The sequence below is a fragment of the Marmota monax genome, unplaced genomic scaffold (assembly GCF_021218885.2).
Source record: "Marmota monax isolate L192 unplaced genomic scaffold, Marmota_monax_Labrador192_F-V1.1 WCK01_AAM20220418_F8-fsc00005, whole genome shotgun sequence".
NCBI classification, from domain to species: Eukaryota; Metazoa; Chordata; class Mammalia; order Rodentia; family Sciuridae; genus Marmota; species Marmota monax.
Window position 1 is genome coordinate 16,830,663 of NW_026692254.1, and position 18,585 is coordinate 16,849,247.

At 44.0% G+C, this 18,585-nt stretch overlaps 1 protein-coding gene across 1 annotated transcript in view; it reads left to right on the plus strand.

Moving 5' to 3' along the window:
- LOC124087393 (protein FAM169B) overlaps positions 1-18,585 on the plus strand; it is an 82,460-nt gene that overhangs the window by 50,621 nt on the left and 13,254 nt on the right. Inside the window, exons 6-12 of the mRNA XM_058577745.1 lie at positions 6,928-7,110; positions 10,708-10,836; positions 12,704-12,811; positions 15,154-15,256; positions 15,328-15,388; positions 16,836-16,982; positions 17,740-17,813. Of these exons, the coding sequence (XP_058433728.1) occupies positions 6,928-7,110; positions 10,708-10,836; positions 12,704-12,811; positions 15,154-15,256; positions 15,328-15,388; positions 16,836-16,982; positions 17,740-17,813 (805 nt within the window). The remainder of the gene's footprint in view (positions 1-6,927; positions 7,111-10,707; positions 10,837-12,703; positions 12,812-15,153; positions 15,257-15,327; positions 15,389-16,835; positions 16,983-17,739; positions 17,814-18,585) is intronic.

Below are 18,585 nucleotides of genomic sequence, written 5' to 3' on the forward strand. Positions count from 1 at the left end.
AGCGTGTTCATCAGTAGGCTGTGCCACTTTATGTCTGAGGGGCATATTTAGTTTTGAAGCAGGTGGGTGCCTTTGTATAGAATGAATGAAATATTTACAGGTAGACTTCTCTTAGGAAACATTTTGCTAGCAGACTGGTTTGAATTTCTCTCTTTGTTTGATGGTTCCTTAATTGCCATTCTTACAAAATATTGAAACTTTAGTCTTTTCACTGTTTTGTGCCGAAATTCTCCCTAGGTAGTAAGAATCAGTGAGGGTTTACTTTAATTTTTGCTTCCAAACCACCAGTCCATAAGACTGTTAACATTCAGGGGGAGAGAATACCGGATTGGGGATTGGAAAGGAGGCTAATTTAAGACAGAGCTTATAAATATTTTGCGTTCGCATAAAAATCTAAAAAGAACAATTTTGCATTACAGATTCCTGAATACCCAAAAGTAACGAAGTCATAACGAGTGGCACTTGAGAATATTAGATGAGATGATTAGGAACTCAAGACTGTGACCTGTGAGACTCAGCAATACTGTGGAGCTGGCCTCAGTCCTGCCTGGGCTGGGGCCTCCTGCTTTCGCCTTCTGTAGACACCAGCCCCATCAGTCCCCCTGGCACTGTTATCCTGTTAAGCAGGAGTCTCTCATGTCACCATCTGGACATTAATGGAAACATATGTAGCAAAAATTGAGTGGTGCAGTTTCTGGTACCAACTCTGCCATCCAAGGAGAAGGGGGTTGCTGTTGTAAATAGGAGTGTACTCCAGGACTTGCAGGGTAGGAAGGCTCTGGAAGGGTACAGAAGAAGCTCATCAGGTACGACTTGGCTCCTTATGCTGCAGTGGGTACCCATCCAGTCTCATGGATGCAAAACAGCTTCCTTTACTCACATATGTTTTCCACTTCTTTCTTAGAACTCTGCCTTGGTTTGCTGTGATGCCCACCTGGCCTCTAGCTCCACCTGTCCTAAAGGTTCATGATGTAGGGCAATCCTAATGTCATTTCATTCATTCCAAGTTCTAGAAAGAATCAGGTCAGCCCTGCTGGCCTCTGGATGGGATTCTTGTGGATTGTTGGTTCTCCTTTAACTCAACTGTCTGACATGGGTTTTGTGGTTCGGATAAGGCCATCCAGCTGTATTTCTTTGTGGCTGTGATAAGAGTAATTTCAAAGAAGAGACATGGGTTTGTCAGGCATCCCATAATATTCCATGGAGGAATCCCTTTTCTAAAGTCTCCGCCTGGACTGTGACTGTGTCGAGTCAAGACTATCATGCAGCTTCGTTGCTGAGTGACTCTACATTTTAGATGGCTCCAGCAGGCACAGTTTTGTTTTGCTCATGTTTTATAGGATCCAGGAATTCTTGGATCACATCCCAAACCTACTGAAGCAGAGATTCTATAGGGCCTAGCAATCTGTGTTAACAAACCCTCTGGGTGATTTCCATGTACTCTGAAGTTTCAGAACTACTGACCTAGTCATGTACTCCTCAGTGAACAGGTATTGTCCCCAGTGTGACAAAATTTTGTTCTAGGGGACATACTCTCACTAACCTGAATACCTCCTACTGGGCCCCACCTCCGGAAGGTCCTGCCTCCACCCACCAGCACCTCTCTGGGGAGAAAGCCTTTACCATGTGGAATTTTAGAGGACACTTCAGATCCAAACTCAGGGAGCAAACAGATTTTAGATATTAGAGTGGTCTGTGTCTCTTCAAAACATGACACTATCCAACAAAGTCTTTTCCCTCAGTATTTCATTTGGTGGAGGTGGAGATTAGGAACAAATTTTGAAAAAGGCTCCTCAGATTGGTGATTATGAAAATGGTTTAAGAAACACTGGTCTGTGGCATGTAATTATTAGGAAATTCCTAGCTGTGGAGTAGGTGCAAGCTCAGCATTTCTAGGTGAAGGTCATGCTCATCTGGGTTGCAGATCGGTTGTGCCCACTCACATTTCCACCCGTCCAAGGCTGGAGGCTTTCTTGCATCACATCTTGGCCAGCACTTGGTGTTGTCCAAGGTCTCTGTGGTTACGGTTCTGATGGCTGAGAAATGATATCTAATTTTATAGACTTTTTCTAATTTTTATGAGTCTCTAGAAACGGGGTTGAGTTTTATAGATTTTATAGATTTGGTCCAATAAAATACATGAATCCATAAAACCTATTCTGGCTGTTCATGTTGAAGGGATTTTAGATATATAGAAGAGTTATGAAGAAAGTTCAGAAAGGCTCTGTGTGCCCTTCACCCATCTTCCCTAATATCCACATCTCACGTAGCTGTGGTACAATGTCCCAAACAAACAAACAAAAAAAAAATAGCATCAGTTAATTTCCTTCTCATATCCTCCTTCTCTTCTGGTCCATGATCCCGAACAGTGCGAGGCATTTGCTCTTCAGGTCACCTGGGTCTCCTCTTCCAGTCTGTGACCATTTCTTGTTTTTTCGTCATTTGAATACATTTGAAGAGTACTGGTCAGGTGATTTTAGAATGTCCCTTAATTTATGTTTGTCTGATGTTTTCTCATGATTAGACTGGAGTTATAGGCTTGGGGAACAGGAGAGCACAGATATATTCTTATATATCAGAGGGCAGGGTGCGTGACATCTCATTAAGGGTAGTGATAACCTTGGTCCCTCAATTAAGGTGGGAGTCCTGTGAGTTTCTCCACTGTAAAATTACTCTTTCTCCCTTTTTATACTTGATCTGTTAAAATATTTTGAAGATATTAATTCAATATAGCTTTAAAAATGAACACATAATAATAATGATGCATACTTATGGGGTATGTATGATATTTGATAACATGTATACAAAATGTGTAATGATCAGATCAAGGTAATTAGCATTTCCATCTCTTTAAACATTTATCGTTTCTTTGTGTTGGGAACCTTTAAACTTCACTCTTTTCTTTATAAAATACACAATAAATTGTTATAAACTCTAGTCACCCTACTGTGCATGTTCTCTTTGTGACTTTTTAATATCCATTTTATCAAAGTAAAATTTTCTATCCTGTAAAACTTACCAATCACAAGTGTATAATTCAATTATTTTATTTTATTTTTTTAGCAAATATAGATAGTTGTGTAACCATCACCAAAGTCCTGTCTTAGGATATTTCTGTTATCCTGCTAAGTGTTCTGTGGTGTTAGTCTGTTTCCGTTGCAGCCTTAGGCAGCCGCTGATCTGCCTTTTTCCCCTACCAATTAGCCTTTCCTATACATTTCACCTAAATGCAATGATATGATATATTGTCTTTGGCATTTGGATTCTTTCACTTAGCTTAGTGTTTTCCAGGTCCATGTAAATTGTAGCATTTGTTAGTACTTCATCCCTTTTTATTGCTGAGTAATATTTCACTGTGTGACTATACTGTATTTTGCTTATGGATCTATCAGCAGATGGATTGTTTCCAGTTTGGGAATATTATGAATAATGTGGCTATAAATATTCACCTACACATCTGTGTGGAAATGTGTTTTCATTTCTTTTAGTTAGGTTCCCTGGAGTAGACTTGCTCCATTAATTGGTAAGCTTATGTTTAACTTTTTCAGGAACTGCCAAGTGATTGCACAAACCGGCTGCACCACTGTGAACTTCCATCAGCAATATCTGAGGTTTCCAGTTTCCTGCATGTCCTTGTCAACACTTATTATTGCTTGTCTTTTTGATTCTAGCCATTCTGGGAGGCTCAAAGTGGCATCTCATTGCTGTTTTAACTTGCATTTCCCTAATGACGAGTGGTATTGAATAGCTTTTCATTGACAATTGGCCATGTGAATGTCATCTTTGAAGAAATGTCTGTCCAAATCTTCTGTCCATTTTTAATGAGGTTATTTGTTTTCTTATTGAATTGTAAGAGTCTTTTATTCTGGCTATAGCCTTTTATCACAAATGGTATTTGCTTTTCCCTAAAAGCACTAACAGTTTTAGCTCTTGCATTTATGTCTATACTCCATTTTGAATTAATTTTTGTGTATGACGTGAGGTGAGGGTTCAACTTCATTTAAAAAACTACCTAATACTTTTTTTTTTTGGTACCAGGTATTGAACCCAGGGGTTCTTAACCACTGAGAAACATTCCCAACCCTTTTTATGTTTTATTTTAAGACAGGGTCTCTCTAAGTTGCTTAGGATCTTGGCTAAGTTACTGAGAGCTGATCTTGAATTTGGGATCCTCCTGCCCCAGCCTCCCAAGTCTGTGGGATTACAAGTGTGTCCCCCAAGCCTGGCTTAGGTAACAGTTCTTCATCAGATGTGCCATTTTCATGTGATCTCTCCCACGCTGTGGCTTGTTTTCTCATTCTTGTGATGACGCCTTTCACAAGCAGACATTCTATTTCTTCTTCTTTTTTTTCTTGCAAAACACTCTTTTATTTCAACAAAAAATCCCTTCCTCCTGAAGTGAGAGTTTGCAGAGATGTGCTGTCATTCTGTAGGCTGTTATAAAAGTCACAGCAATGAAAGAAGAGCCACAGTCTGGGAAGAGAATCTTTTTCCAATCATCACTTAATTCCACACTAAAACCATTATTCACTCCTCTGTTCACAGACATCCTGTATCCTGAAGTCCACTGTGTCAACTTTTTCTTTCATGGATCTTGCCTTTAATGTTGTATCTAAAAAGTCATTGCCATGCCCAAGGTCATCCTCAGTTGTCTCCAATGTTATCTTCTAGGAGTTTTTATAGTTTTGCTTTCACATTTAGTTCTATGATCCAATCTGAGTTAATTTTTTTTTTTTTGTGAAGAGTCTGTGTCTACATTCATTTTCTTCCTGTGGATGAATGTCCAATCATCTCGCCTCATTTGTTGGAAGACTGTCCTTTCCCCTTTGTGAAAATTGAAGCATAGGAGTTTATTTCTGGACTTCAGGTCTGTTCCACTGATCTGCTTTTGAGCCACTACTCAATACTCAATTCAATATTTGACAAAGGCTTGAAATTGGGTAGTGGAAAGATTCTGACTTTGCTCTTTCTCAAAGTTATTTTGATTATTCCAAGAGACTGCATTTCATGTAAAACTTAGTATCAGCTTGTTAATTTTCACCAAAAAGCCTGCTGGTATTTTGATGGGCTAGCATTATAGATCAGTTTGGGAAGAATTGTCATGGGAACAGAATTGGGTAATTTGATCAGTGAACATGGAATTTCTCTCATTTAGCTCTTTTGTTTCCCTCAGATAACTTGTACTTTTTACTGCTCAAGGCTTGTACTTGTTTTGTTAAATATACTCCGAAGTATTTACTGTGTTTTAATGCTCGCCTCTTTATATAAATTTACACTTTCTCAGCTTTGGAAACTTAACATTAGGGGACATTGTTCTCATTTTTTTGTCAATTGAAGTCATAGAACTTCAAACAAGTTGATACTATCTTCTCAAGCATGTTGAGGCTGAAATTACAAATATTTTACAATTACAGTCTCAAGTGAGTTGAGGTTCCTTGTTAGACATAGATTATGTCCTCTCCTTTCCGCTTCCCCTTTCCTCCCTCCCTTCCTTCTTTCTTCCATTTTCCAGTACTAGAGGTTGAACCCAGGCCTCGCACATACTAGGCAAGTGCTCCACTATTGAGCTGCATCTGCAGGAGACAGGTTCTTACTACGCTGCCCAGGCTGGCCTTGGACTCTCTCTCAATCCTCCCATCTAAAACTCCTGAGAAGCTGGTCGCTCTACTCATTCATTTTTGACATAAATGTTTATTTAACTAACAATTCCTTGGGTTGATATTCTGGGCTGGGCTCAGCGGGTGGTTTTCTGGTCTTGGCTGGACTTGCTATGTGTTCATGGTAACTACCTGCCAGGTAGGTGGCTTTGTTCTTGGAACTGGCTTGAGGTTGGCTGGGACCACCAAGATGCCCGAGCCATGTTTTTGTCATGTTATCAAGCTGGCCTGGGTTTATTTAAATTTTTTTTTTTTTTGTAGTTGCAGATGGACAGAATGCCTTTATTTTATTTTAAAAATTTTATTTATTTTCATATAACAAAACTAAAAAAAATTTAAAAATTAGGTATTATACATGACAGCAAAATGTATTTTGATTCATTATTCCAGCACAACTTTACATTTCTCTGGTTGTACAAGAGGTAGCGTCACGCCATATGTGCAGTCATAGAAGTACCTGGGATAATGATGTCCATCTCACAGAATGCCTTTATTTTTTTAAATTTATTTTTATGTGGTGCTAAGATCAAACACAGTGCCTTACATGTGCTAGGCAAGCACTCTGCCACTAAGCCACAACCCCAGCTCTGGCCTGGGCTTATTTTTGTGGTGGGTGGTAGACAGACACCGAATGCCTGAGGGACAGGCTCAGAATTGGTGTATTGTTACTTGGCCTTATTCTGTTGCTCAGACTCTTCAGATCTCTCCCTGTTGCCAGCCTAGACTATAGCAGGGAGGGAAACAGACCCCATCTCTTGAGGAGAAGAACTTCAAAATCACATGCAGAGGGGTGTGGATATAGGAAGTGCGTGCATTTTGCTATAAAGGGACATGGTGAGTCCTTTTTGTCCATACTCTGGAGATAGGTTGGGATGATCTCCTAGCCCACATCCTCTGGCTTCAGGTTTCATTTTTCCAAAGAGGGCTTTGATGTTTTTCAGATAATTGTCATTGGCTCTGAAGGTCTCGGTGAAGGGAGAGATCTGAAGAGTCTGGGTACATGAGCCACCTGCTCCGCTCAGTCTCCCAGGTTTGCTTTTCACTTCAGTGCAGTGGTCCAGGGACTGCCCTTGTAGCAATTAATAATAGGGGTCAACTAGAGTCTGGTGGTTTGGAATCGTCTGCTGTTTTAGCGCCAGTTGTTTAGCTTGTGAAACTAACTCTGCTTCCAGGTGATATCAATGACGCTGGCTGTGCGAGGGTCCCACAGGGTCCTGGTGGAGCAGCATCCAGCCCAGGAAACAATGTGTGTCTCCTGCTTCCCCTGCAGGCAGCCTGTGTGGCAATGGCACTGGTGCATGTTATCTGCTGCCTGTCTTCGATACTGTGTTTGTCAGGAGGAAACATCGTCGCCAAGGTCTAGGGACAGCCATGCTGCAGGACTTCTGTGATACTTTCCCAGAAGATGATGCCCTGGGGCTCAGTTGCCCAATTTCTCCTGCCATGTACGGAGGTCAGCCCACTGCATGGTGTGTGATGGGATTTGGGTAACAGTGGTGAATAACACGTGTGCATTCTAGGTGGTTCTGAGCAGATGGAGCCCTCTGGGGCACAGCAGGCCTTGGCTTTGCCTCCCTCCTGAGAAGTCTTCCACAGTTTTAGCACAGAGACCTCATTTTTGATCTCTAGGATTAAAACTTTCCCAACCTGGGAAGTGGATTTGAATATGCAGATGATCCCTGACTCATGATGATTTGACTTAGGATTTTTTTTTTCTTTACTTTATAGTGGTGTGAAAGCAATACACATTCAGTAGAATGTGTACTTCAAATTTTGAATTTCTAATGTTTCCTGAGCTAGCAGTATGTGGTCCCATACCGTCTCTTGAGACGGTGGGAACAGGCAGTGAGCCGCAGTTCCCCGTCAGCCACGTGATGGCTAGGGCAAATAGTCAAGAGTCTACAGGAGGCTGTGTTGCCAGTGGTTTTTGGATACAGATGTTCAATAAATTGCACAAGATATTCCACACTTCATTATAAAATAGGCTTTGTGTTCGATGAGCTCGTCCAGCTGTAGGCTGAGGTAAGTGTTCAGAACACGTTTAAGGTAGCCTGGGCTGTGCCGTGAGGTTCAGTCAGTTAGGAGTATTACATGCATTTTCAAATTATCAACTTCTGATGTGTTTGGGGAAGGCAGCCTCATTGTAAGTCAAGGACCATCTGTAATCAGAAACAAATCATCAACCTCAGGGAGAAGTGGAATCCAGGGAACTGCTGCCGGGATCCTCCCAGTAACTCGGCTCATTCAACTGAAGCTTATAGTTCATCACTTTGTCCATTGAACTAGAAGCCACAGGGAGAGTCCAGGAGCTGTGGGCAGGCGGGAGATGATGGAAAGACACTGCACATGCAGTGAGTTCCAAGATCCCTGACACCCTCACCACAAAAGAAGGCCTCTCCCTCCTCCACGATCACCCTACTGCATCTCTTTCCAAGTGGTTTCTATTCTTTGTTTGCATTTGCCAGAGGAAACTCAATTGCTAGACATCACTCTGAGTCAGTAAGAGTGGGTGTCTGGAGAGATCTCTTCAGGTCCCCTTGTCACCTCGTGAAAGGACACTAGCTCAATTTGGCCTTGCCTCACTTTGTGTCATTCAGATGTTTTTGAATCCTTAGTATTGAGTTTCCAGGGTCCTTCTGGTATGAAGAGAACAATGGACAGGAAAGTTGGAAAGGCAAATAAACTTCTCCTGCTCTGAAATCACAAAGAAAGCAGGCACAAACGATTTTCCCTCAAGTGGGTTTAGTTGTTTCTTGGTGTTTTTCAGACCCTTTGGCTATTATTATTAAACTCTGGAGAGCCTTGAGTTTCTGCAGAGTGCTCAAGGATGCCAGCACTGTGCAGCTCACTTTCCGGTGCTGGGGAGTTCTGGGGCCCAGGAAGCTGGTCCTACATCTACATCCACACCCTGCCAATCTCTTCTCCTCATTCTTGCTTCTGAGTCCTCTGTTGGAGAGACTTTCCCTGCCCTGGTGCAGGCCCCCTAAGGGTCTCCAGAGAAAGCAGGTCTTTCCAGTGCAGGCCACCTCAGGATGTCAGGTTATCTTGCTAAAGAAGCCAAAGATCCCATGTTGCAAGGGCCAGTGCTATGGATCCCCACTGCCCCTCCTGTGTCTCCATCAGCAAACACTTGAAAGGGCTGATTCTGAATCACATTTCTCTAGGGGCTTCAGCCACCCACACCCCGCTGTCCGGCTTTTACTGAGTGCAGTCTTGCCCTCCAGCTGGACAAGAGGGACTTTTGCTCCGAGCTCCAGGCTTTGAGTCCTTTTTCTGCTGTGTCCCTCTCCATGGGTTGAGGACTCCATGGGCTCAAGGGGATGTGCCCACCCCTGTCTATATCCCTCCCTCTAAACCCACTCAGAATATCAGAACCCCCAAATTCCTGCCAGTGTTGCTGAGGGCCTGACTCCATCCCTGGATCTGTGCCCATGCTGGTGAACCACGGCACCCATCTGCACAACTGTCGGCCCCAGGGATGGCTGTTGGTGGGATGTGGATGGAGTGTGGGTGGGGGTGAGTGGGAGGAGGCCGGGTAGGCAGTGGGTTGGAGGCTGGAGGCTGGCTCTCCTGTGTTGCCACATTCTGATGCACAATTCCAAGGTGTCCAAGAATTCTAAATTTAAAACTGGCTTTCTCAGTTGTTAGGAAGTTATATTTGTCAGCAAGGAGGGCAGAACATGTGAGATCTACCACTTTCCTGGCACAATTTCCACCTTTATAATAGCATTGTGCTCTGTATGTTTCCACCTGCACTCTTGCCCTGGACCATTCAAAGGTTAGGAGCAGACTTGAAGTCCCCATGGACACCTTCGGAACCAGAAGCATTTTATCATTTGCCTGGAGTCGGGGCACTATCATGTGAAGATGCTCATCCTATGAACATGGGCTCACAAGTCAGTGTGCCTTGAGGGGCCTCTGGAATCAGGAGTCTGTGGACAATGAGTTTGGAAGCTTCCATGGGAGAGGAAGGAAGGCAGAGGAGGCTGGTCAAGGAGGAAGGATGGAGCTGGGCATGGTGGTGCACTCCTGTAGTCCCAGTGACTTGGGAAGCTGAGGGAGGAGGGTCGCGAGTTCAAAGCCAACCTCAGCAACTTAGTGAGATCCCATATCTTGGAATGTGGCTCAGAGGTTAAGTGTCCCTGAGTTCAGTCCTCAGCCAAAAACAAAAACAAACAAACAAAACAACAACAACAACAAAAACCCTAAGTGGGATGGCATTAAGGACTGAATAGTGTCCCTCCAAATGTTGAAGCCTGTGGTGTAACTGTACTTGGAGATGTAGGGACTTTAAAAGGTCCCTAAAGTGAAATGAGCTTCTGCAGGTAGGCCCGTAATTCAATATGGCTGGTGTCCTTTTAAGAACAGAGAGAGACACTAGGGATCTCTATACATAGAAACAGCCATGTGAGAACACAGGGAGAAGACAGCAATTCTCAAGGAGAAGAGACTCAGGAGAAACCAAACCTGTCACACCTGGGTCTTGAACTTCCCAGCTTCCAGAGCTGTGAGAAATAAATTTCTGTCATATGAATTTCTGTGGTATAGTCAGCCCTTCATATCTGCAAGTTCCAAATTTGCAGATTCAATCAATCATGGATTGTAACAACTGTAACAACTATTTATATAGCATTTACATGCATTAGGTACTAAAGATCATCTAGAGATGATTTAAAGTCTATAGGAAGATGTGCATAGTTACATGAAAAGACCATACTATTTAATGCAACTGTATGGACTTTGGATTTTGTGTCTTCAGTGGCTCCTGCGAACCAATCTCCTTTGGTTGCCACGGGACAACTGTATTTTATTAGAGCCGCCCTAGAAAACCAGTACAGAATGGGAGCCCCCATGAGCAGGTGAGAATTCTGTGTCCATGAGAGGTTGCTGAGAGAGTGGTTTGAGGGTAGCGGGGATCAGAGCAGCGAGCTGGGGTTGCTGCAGGAGGAATTGGAAGCTGCCTGAGTCTGCAGACACGGGAGAGCTGGCCCGGAGTGAACCAGGGTTGGGCGAGGGTCCTCTGACTTATGCTCGTGCTCCTCTCTCTCAGTCTGTAGGCAGTTCCTGTTGGCCCATCCAGAGGAGCGAGGCCGCCTGTGGGAGGTGGAGGCCCTGGGGGTCCGGGGTCAGCGTGTCAACATCTGGCTCAAGGTTCAGCAGCAGGCAAGACTTCCAGAGGGTGAGTGGAACAGGAACGGTGCCCTTAGTCCTAGTTATGCCTAGTGTCCATAATCAGTGCAGATTAACTTCCGCTGTTTAATTCAGACCCCTGTAGGTGTTTTTTTCTGTTGAGGTTGTAGGAAGGACAAAGAAGGGAATGAGACCTGGCTGGTGGCATCTTATCCTTTTTTCTACACTTTCTTCCTGAATGAAGCACATTTCCGTCCATCTTGCTCAAAAAGATCTCCCCCAACTTGACAATTAGGATCTCTGAGGTCGAGAGGCTCTTCCCTTTTACAGTTTCAATAGATCACTGAAACATCTCAGAAGATCCATTGCCTCTGTCTAATTTAGGATCAGTTGTAAACGTTATTTTGAATAGGTGAGGTGTGCGCATGGATGAAAATTCAGAAGATGCCCAGGGGTTTGCTGGGAGCAGCACGTCTCCCTTCCCTCTCTCCTCTGAGGGGAGCACACACCTGTGTCAAGGGCCATACCATACAGTGCTCTTTAAATCGTTGCTTTGTCTGTTTAATTCTTTTTAATAGCAGCATAGTATGATGCCGTACTGATGTGTCTTTATTTCTTCCCTGTTGATGGACACACATGGTGTCTTCAGTTCTGGGTTTTTCAAGACAGCGCCCCAGTGAGTTTGTCTGGCGTTTGAATGGAGGGCTGTTTTCAAGAGAGGACAGGGCCTTGCTGGCGGTTCCCAAGGGAGGCAGGAGGTGAGATGTCTTTTAAATAGCCAGCAGGGAATGCCCACTGTCTCTGGATTCCAAGCTGCTTTCTGACAGTGTTCTTTCCCCTTCGCCCAAGTGGGGAAGGACTGCACATTGCAGTCCTCTCTCAGCCCCACACTCAAGGTGAGGGTCCAGGGCAGGGTTGGAGTAGCCCTCCAAGCCACAGGGACTGTGTGTGCCTCAGAGACCAGGGGATTCTAACAGTTTAAATTCACTGTCCCAAATTAAAGCATTGGCTCTCTTCCTTTCTGGAATGGGAACTGCTGGCAGAGTCAATTTTGGACATTTCTATGGCTGCAGATGGCTCATTAGGGGGCTGATAGGCCTGAGGTGCCTGGTTTTCTCTCCACCTGGGTGACTGATTTACCTCAGGTGGTGACAGGCAAGAGTGCCTAGGAGTTTATTGATGATAATAGTAATAGGCTTAGCTTTTATGGCACCTTTCAGCTGGAAGGTTTAATGGATTTTTACAGATATTAATGGGGTGACTAGGTACCAGGGAAGGAGGCCATGGCAGGGCCATGACTGTGATCCTAATGAGGCGGTTAAGTGACTTGCCCTGTGGCATCAAGTTAGGATTGAAGGGAAGCCAGTCTGTATCCCTGGGCACTGAGCTGACCAGCCGTGTGAGTTTATGGACTAGCCTCACAAATGAGACCATGGCCTTTGTGCTTGGAGGTTGCAGTTGCTTGGCTGGGATGGAAAAAGAAAATGGATTGCATGTTGGAATGTGGAAACCACAGAGGCCGGAGGGGGTAAGGGAGGAGGAGGACGACTTTTGCCTAATTGGGGAGATGGCTTCCTCCTGGAGAATTCCACTGGGGGTTATTTCAAGAGCTGGGAGTCGGTGTGGTCTGGTCAGAGGAAGCTGATCTGGGAGTCAGATGCCAGATCTGTCACTTTAATTCACTCTGAGATTCACCAACATCTACTTTCAAACAGCAAATGATAGGACTTACACAGAATATTTCAGAAGCATGCTCGAGTCCCTTGAAGGAAGGAAGGGTCATCATTATAATTAGGATATAATTAGATCACTAAAACTCTATAATTTAAAAAATGACTCGAAGTTAGGGTCTTTTCACTCCCTGGGTAAAGCATGGCTAGTTCCCAATTTCACCCACACTCTCTTGTCTCCCCCAGGGCCCAGAGTCAGGATTTTAATTCACTCAGGAAGGTTTTCTGCCAACCAGCTTCATCTTGTAACCATTATGTCAGCTAGTGCTGACATCCCAGGTTTTTTCCGAGTTGGTGAGTGGGGCTGCAAATGCAATCATGGATCCGCACAGATGCTCTGCACTTGCTCAGTTTCTAATCTGCTTCTCCCTTCATGGAAATCAGCAAGTGTTAGCCGACTAGAATTTCCCACCGGTCGCCACACAAGGCACATTCCAGAAGCTTCTCTTCCCTGGCCATCACACCAGGCCACCCAGATTTTGTCTTTAATTAGTGATTCTTTCTTCACTTGTTTTTCAAGTTCTCTCTCTTGTCCCTTAATTTCTGACTGTTAATTGGAGGTTTCCTACAATTTCATGTGCGGTAGAAATAGCATCATAAGCAAGAAGCCCAGTGGAGCCGATTGCTTCTTACTCTAAATAAAGCATGAACCATTTACAACATTTCAAAGGGAAATTCACTTGGGCTCCTTGCAAATGTTTTAAAATCTATTTTCGAAGCAGCCTCATTTGCGGACGAGGTCTTTTTAAAGTTTGCACAATCCTGGCTGTTGATAACATCTGTGGCTTATAATGGCCCTCAAAATATTTACAGATTTTTCAGACCTTTTGAGTTTGTGGGAAATTTCTTTCTTCCTACACTTCAGTTACATGTGAAGCCTTTGAAACTTGACCAATAGGATCATAATTCCATCTGATGTGATTTCCCAGTCAGTCTGCACATGCCTTAAGTTTCTTTACTGGAGGGAATGAAATCGAATACATCAACAGTGAAATGTTCTTTTGCAAAAATGTTGCTGGAGGCAGGAACTAATTGCACGCTGCTTTAAGAATTTAGTTCTTCTTTCTCCTTCTGTAGATTCACAATATTGCTTTGTTTCTCCAGGAAAACTTCATGGATTCATTGTTATTCATAGGGAAAATACTTTGCTTACACTTAATTTTTTATTTTTTATTTTTAAGAAGAGGAACTGTGTGAAAAGAGATGTGAACAATTTGAGATGGGGAAGCAGGCTTACTTTTCTAAAGTCTGATGTCCAGCAAACTGCAATTCTTTCTCTGTCTAGCTTTTTCATTTCATTTTATTATTCTTTTTCAATTTTTGTGGTGCTGAGGATCAAACCCAGGGCCTTGTGCATGCTAGGCGAGATCCCTACCGCTGAGTCACATCCCCGGACCCAAGCTTCAGTTCTAAACTTGCTTCAGCTTGTTGTACAGTACAGCAGCAATGGTCATTTCCTGTGATATGCTCTGCTGGACAGTGTGGAGGGCAAAATCATGAGTCTGCTGCTCTTTGACAGGTTGTGTGGCTCCATCTCATGGCCATTGTCATCTACTGCAGCCCTGGATGGAAATAAGTGCCTCCTTGACTTGTTTCTGTGGTTGGTTCTGAGTTATTTGTACTTGTGCTCCTAAATAAGTGCATTCCCTTAAAAAAAAATCCACTGAACCTTAATTGTTTAGGAATAAAATTCAAGTTAATATTTTATTAGCATGTTGTAGTCCATAACACATAATAACCTCAGGGAAGTTGAAAAATTGGTAAAGGATTATTCATTTCAGTCCCTCCCTCACTCATTCACATATCCATTCACCAATTTATTTAATATCTGGTAATGAGACATCTATATATACTGGGCACTTTCCTAGGTTACAGGGATACAGTAGTGAATTAGACTGAGAAGTCTTCTGAACTCATTTCTAAGCTAATAAAGTACATGAACAACTACTGCTGTATGATATAAAAACTTGATTTATCAGAGAGAACTAAAGTGTGCTGATATTTTAAAGTGCTTAGAGTTAAATTTTGCCAAACCAAATTTTGCTAATTTTATAGTTCTCTAAAGAAACTTAAAAATGTACTCGTATTGATAACAATTAAATAATGTGTTTATATTTTAGCTGGTAAAGCCAGCTGAATGTCTATATATATATGTGTGTTGCATATATATTTTCAGATTGAAGGCAAACATGCATTTTTCCCTAGGAATCTGAACCCCCATGGATTTGGGGGTGTTCAGTGGGGAGGCACACAGTAGGACACGACAGTCATCTCTTTTTGGTGGGGATTGGGGGTGAGGCTCAATTAACATGGTGGTATGGCCTTTCTTGAGTAACCTCATCCGGAGGCAGAGAAGGGACTGGAAACTTGACTCCATTGAATGCCTGAATTGTTCTTGTTGAAGAACAGATCTCAAGTCTAGCTCAGAAATGCTTGAGTAGTACCACCACTTTATGTCTGCTGGCACCTGGCAGCTCTTCTCATCCTCTGGAGAGCAGTGTAGCAAGGGTTAATGTGAAGGTCAAGAAGATGAATGAGGTTAGGGCCATCTGTACATTTGGAAGGATCCCCCAGGTGTTAAATTGCACAGCCCCTTGGAACCAGCCCCCATTTGTTTATCCTCTTTTCTTGCTTAGGGAGGGCAGTTCACCCTGGAGATTCCAAGGAGGACCTGAGCAATCTTGGGCAGACTTCTCTGGGTGACAGACCCACAGAGTTTGCTGATGGAGACGGCCACACGTATGGCAGTGGTGTGTTATCTCATGAACTTCTTGTTTCTTTGGTAATTATGTTGCCCTTGTTTCCTGAAGCTGTGACCTGAACCTGCAAGATAGCTCCCTAGATGACCTGGCTGTGGGCTTCTCCTTGGCAGTCAGCTGTATTGGTTTATCCTTAGAATCTATATGGCACAGGGGGAAGGGTGGGATGAGGAGAACCTTTGTAATTAGACTTTTTGTGGTCTTCTCTCTAAGCTAGACAGGCTCTAATGAGCCAAAATGAAACCGAGAACACATGGGAATCAGCCGTAGTCTTGCATCGTTAAGGAAATACTGAAAAATCTGAATTTCAAATTCTGCCGTGGACCAGTGTCATTCAGGCAGAATAAAAGCAAGACAAATTTGTCTTGCTTTCCTCCCCTGCCTCTCCAGAGCAGATTGCACAAAAATGGAATATTGTATTAAGTTTTTGCATAATCCAGAGTAATTGTAAAGTGGAGTCTTGGGGAAGGATGGTTGCTGAATATTTCTTGGTGGCTGGTTGTTCAGTATTTTTTTTTTTTTTAAGCCATACCAGATACTTACCCACATAGTGTAATTGTGATAAGATTCATTTGTTCTGGTACAGAAAAGTCTTTGTTCTTCAGTCCCTAAGGAGTGAGTAATTATGTTAAACTCCCAAACTTAACAATTGTACATTGTAGGGCAATACTGCTCAATTTGGTGAATAGATTATTCTGCAGTAGAAGATTCAACATGAAGGCATAAAACATCCCAGTAAATGCTGGATTGCCTTGGAAAGCTGCATTGTGTCTGACATTAGTTCCAACCATCAGGCAGAAAGGGGCTCTCATACTCTTTGGTTCACAACAGAAAGACTGTTAAACTGAAGAGCCTACCAGTCCACTGAGCAGAGAACATTGTGCTTGGCTTCTTCCCCTGATCCTGTCTTAAACTTGAAGGCTCTTGGAGGATTCAGCAGGGGTCCAGGGCATTGTAATGCCTGACAGTGTGCCTGCACATTCAAGCAAAAATGCGAGCTTTTAAATTATGGTTGTCTTTTAGTATCCGTGGAGAACTGGTTCCATGACCCCCTTGTATATGAGAATCCAGGGATGCTCAAGTCCCTTATATCAAACGGTGGTATATTTGCATATAACCTGTGCAATCCTACCTATACCTCAGACCATCTCTAGATGACCTTTAGTACCTAACACAGTCTAATTGCTGTGCAAGTAGCCATTCTTCTGTATTGTTTAGGGAATAAGGACAAGAAATAAAGTATATAGTCAATTCATGGTTAATTGAATCTGTGGATGAGGAGCAGACATGGAGGGTCAATTGCAAGGCTTCTTTGTCTCCCTTTCTCAAATCTCCTGGGGCTGGGCTGTTCTTCAGTCTGTTTAGTAAATACACACTCTTGTATATAAAATGTGGTTTCTCTGGGGCTGGTTGGGGGTGCTTGAACTTGGCTTATCATTTTAAACCTCAATATGAATTGCAAGGATGACCAGGGCAGGACACCCACAGACCCTGAATGTCCAGGATGACCTCATTGTGGTGGTTAATTGGAATGCTTATGAATTCCTTTCTGGTTTCAGGAGCAGATTTGTGGAGAAGAACTGGAAAATATGAAGAACGATCAAGATTGTGCAGAGAATGAAAAGGAAGTTGGACTACCCACGAGGCCTAGCTGGGCTGAGCTGGAAGGGAAGGAAGTTAAGAGGACAGTGGCGGTCCCTGGGCTGGTGGGGAAGCTGTGGCAGAAACACATGCTGCCCAGCTCCTGACTCCTCCAGAGGCTTGGCTTGCTCCCCAGGATCCAGGCCCAAGAGCCATGTGGCTCTGCCTAGCCTCTTGTTCTTGAAATAGTGGCCACAGGGCCTGCCTACCTCAGGCTTCCAGTGTGTGCCCAGTCCTGGAGACAGAGAAAGGGCTTCATTAAGCATGGAGCACTCTACAGAGTTGTGGAAAATTTTTCCCAATTGTTGGCAGTTCCAAAAGATTTCAGAAGATTACTGGTTAAACTAACATGATTTCTATACCTCAGGGTAAATTTGCAAGGCTGCACTGGAACCATGTGAAGATCTCCCTCCCTTGGTGGAAGTGAGCTCAGGGAAGGGCCATGCTGTCCCCCCTCTGTACTATAGAAATCCTCTTCAGGTTCAGCTCTGTTGGGACCATGAGATCATGGACACCAGAGGTTTCCAAGGGGACAGGTTCCTTTCCTGGGAGCCTTTGGTGACTTCAGAGCTCCCTGAGAGCAGGACCTGGCCAGGATTTTACCTACCAAAGGCCTCATGCCTATCTCAGCCCATATATAGGAGGACTTTTAGTGGGTTATAAGTGGGTGTTCGCTATCACCTAACTTAGATGGGAAGCCACTGGGCACTATTTGGGCTGATGGCCTTTCTGACATATGGGTGGCTCCCAGTGTGATAGTAAAAGTCACTAAAAGTAATGGGCTGATCCATATGTGACCTTAACTTCCCCCTTCTCAAATAGCTCCAGAGCCTGCTTGATGGCCTGTGCCTGGCCATGCAGGGACACAGAGCCCAGCCACCATCTGCCCCAGGCTGGTAAAGCCAGCTGAATGTTTCCCACTGCTGCCTGCCTTTCAGGATCCAGGAGGCTTCTGGGCCCTAGAGCCTGCTCTCTGGGAGCTGCTGGTAGAGATTTCTCTGCCTTTGGGCCCTGCCATTGCTGATGTGCAATGAGGTTTCCTAGGGAAAGCTGGCAGACCTTCCTGGTGAAACTGGGGGTTTCCCCCTTTGGCTGGCAGGTGGGATCTGCATAAGTTGCAGGCCTCTGCAGCTGAGAAACAGGTTCCAACTCTTAATGGTGGCTGTCCCCTCCAGTGTCGCAGCAGACCACAGCCGCTCGCCACTGCCTTCTTCTTTCTGGGTTCTTGACTCCTGATTCTGAAGAGTGAAATCCACAGATGAGGATGAGGGAATATAAGAGTAGGATTTATTCAGGTGTGAATAGAGATAGAACGTCTGCAGGACAAGTGGGGACCCAAGAGAGGTTGCTGCTAATCTAGGGGTTTATAGAGCACTTGGTTCAAGGCAATTGGTCCAAATTTGTGCTCATCAGGTTTTGGAAAAGCACTGATGCTATTGGCCAATCCATGAGTCTGAACTCCATTAAGATCTGCCCCGATTCCATTTTCTCACCTATTGCGTATAATCTCAACATCCTAGGGAGTGGATCGTGGATGCTCAGGTGGTTCAGAGCTGGCACTGTGTGGAGCGACTGTCCACCCAGTTAGGCAGACCCACTGTGAGATCCACAGGCTGGTGCACCCTGGCTTGCTGCACCTCAGGCCTGAGTTGGAAGAAGGGCTCTGGG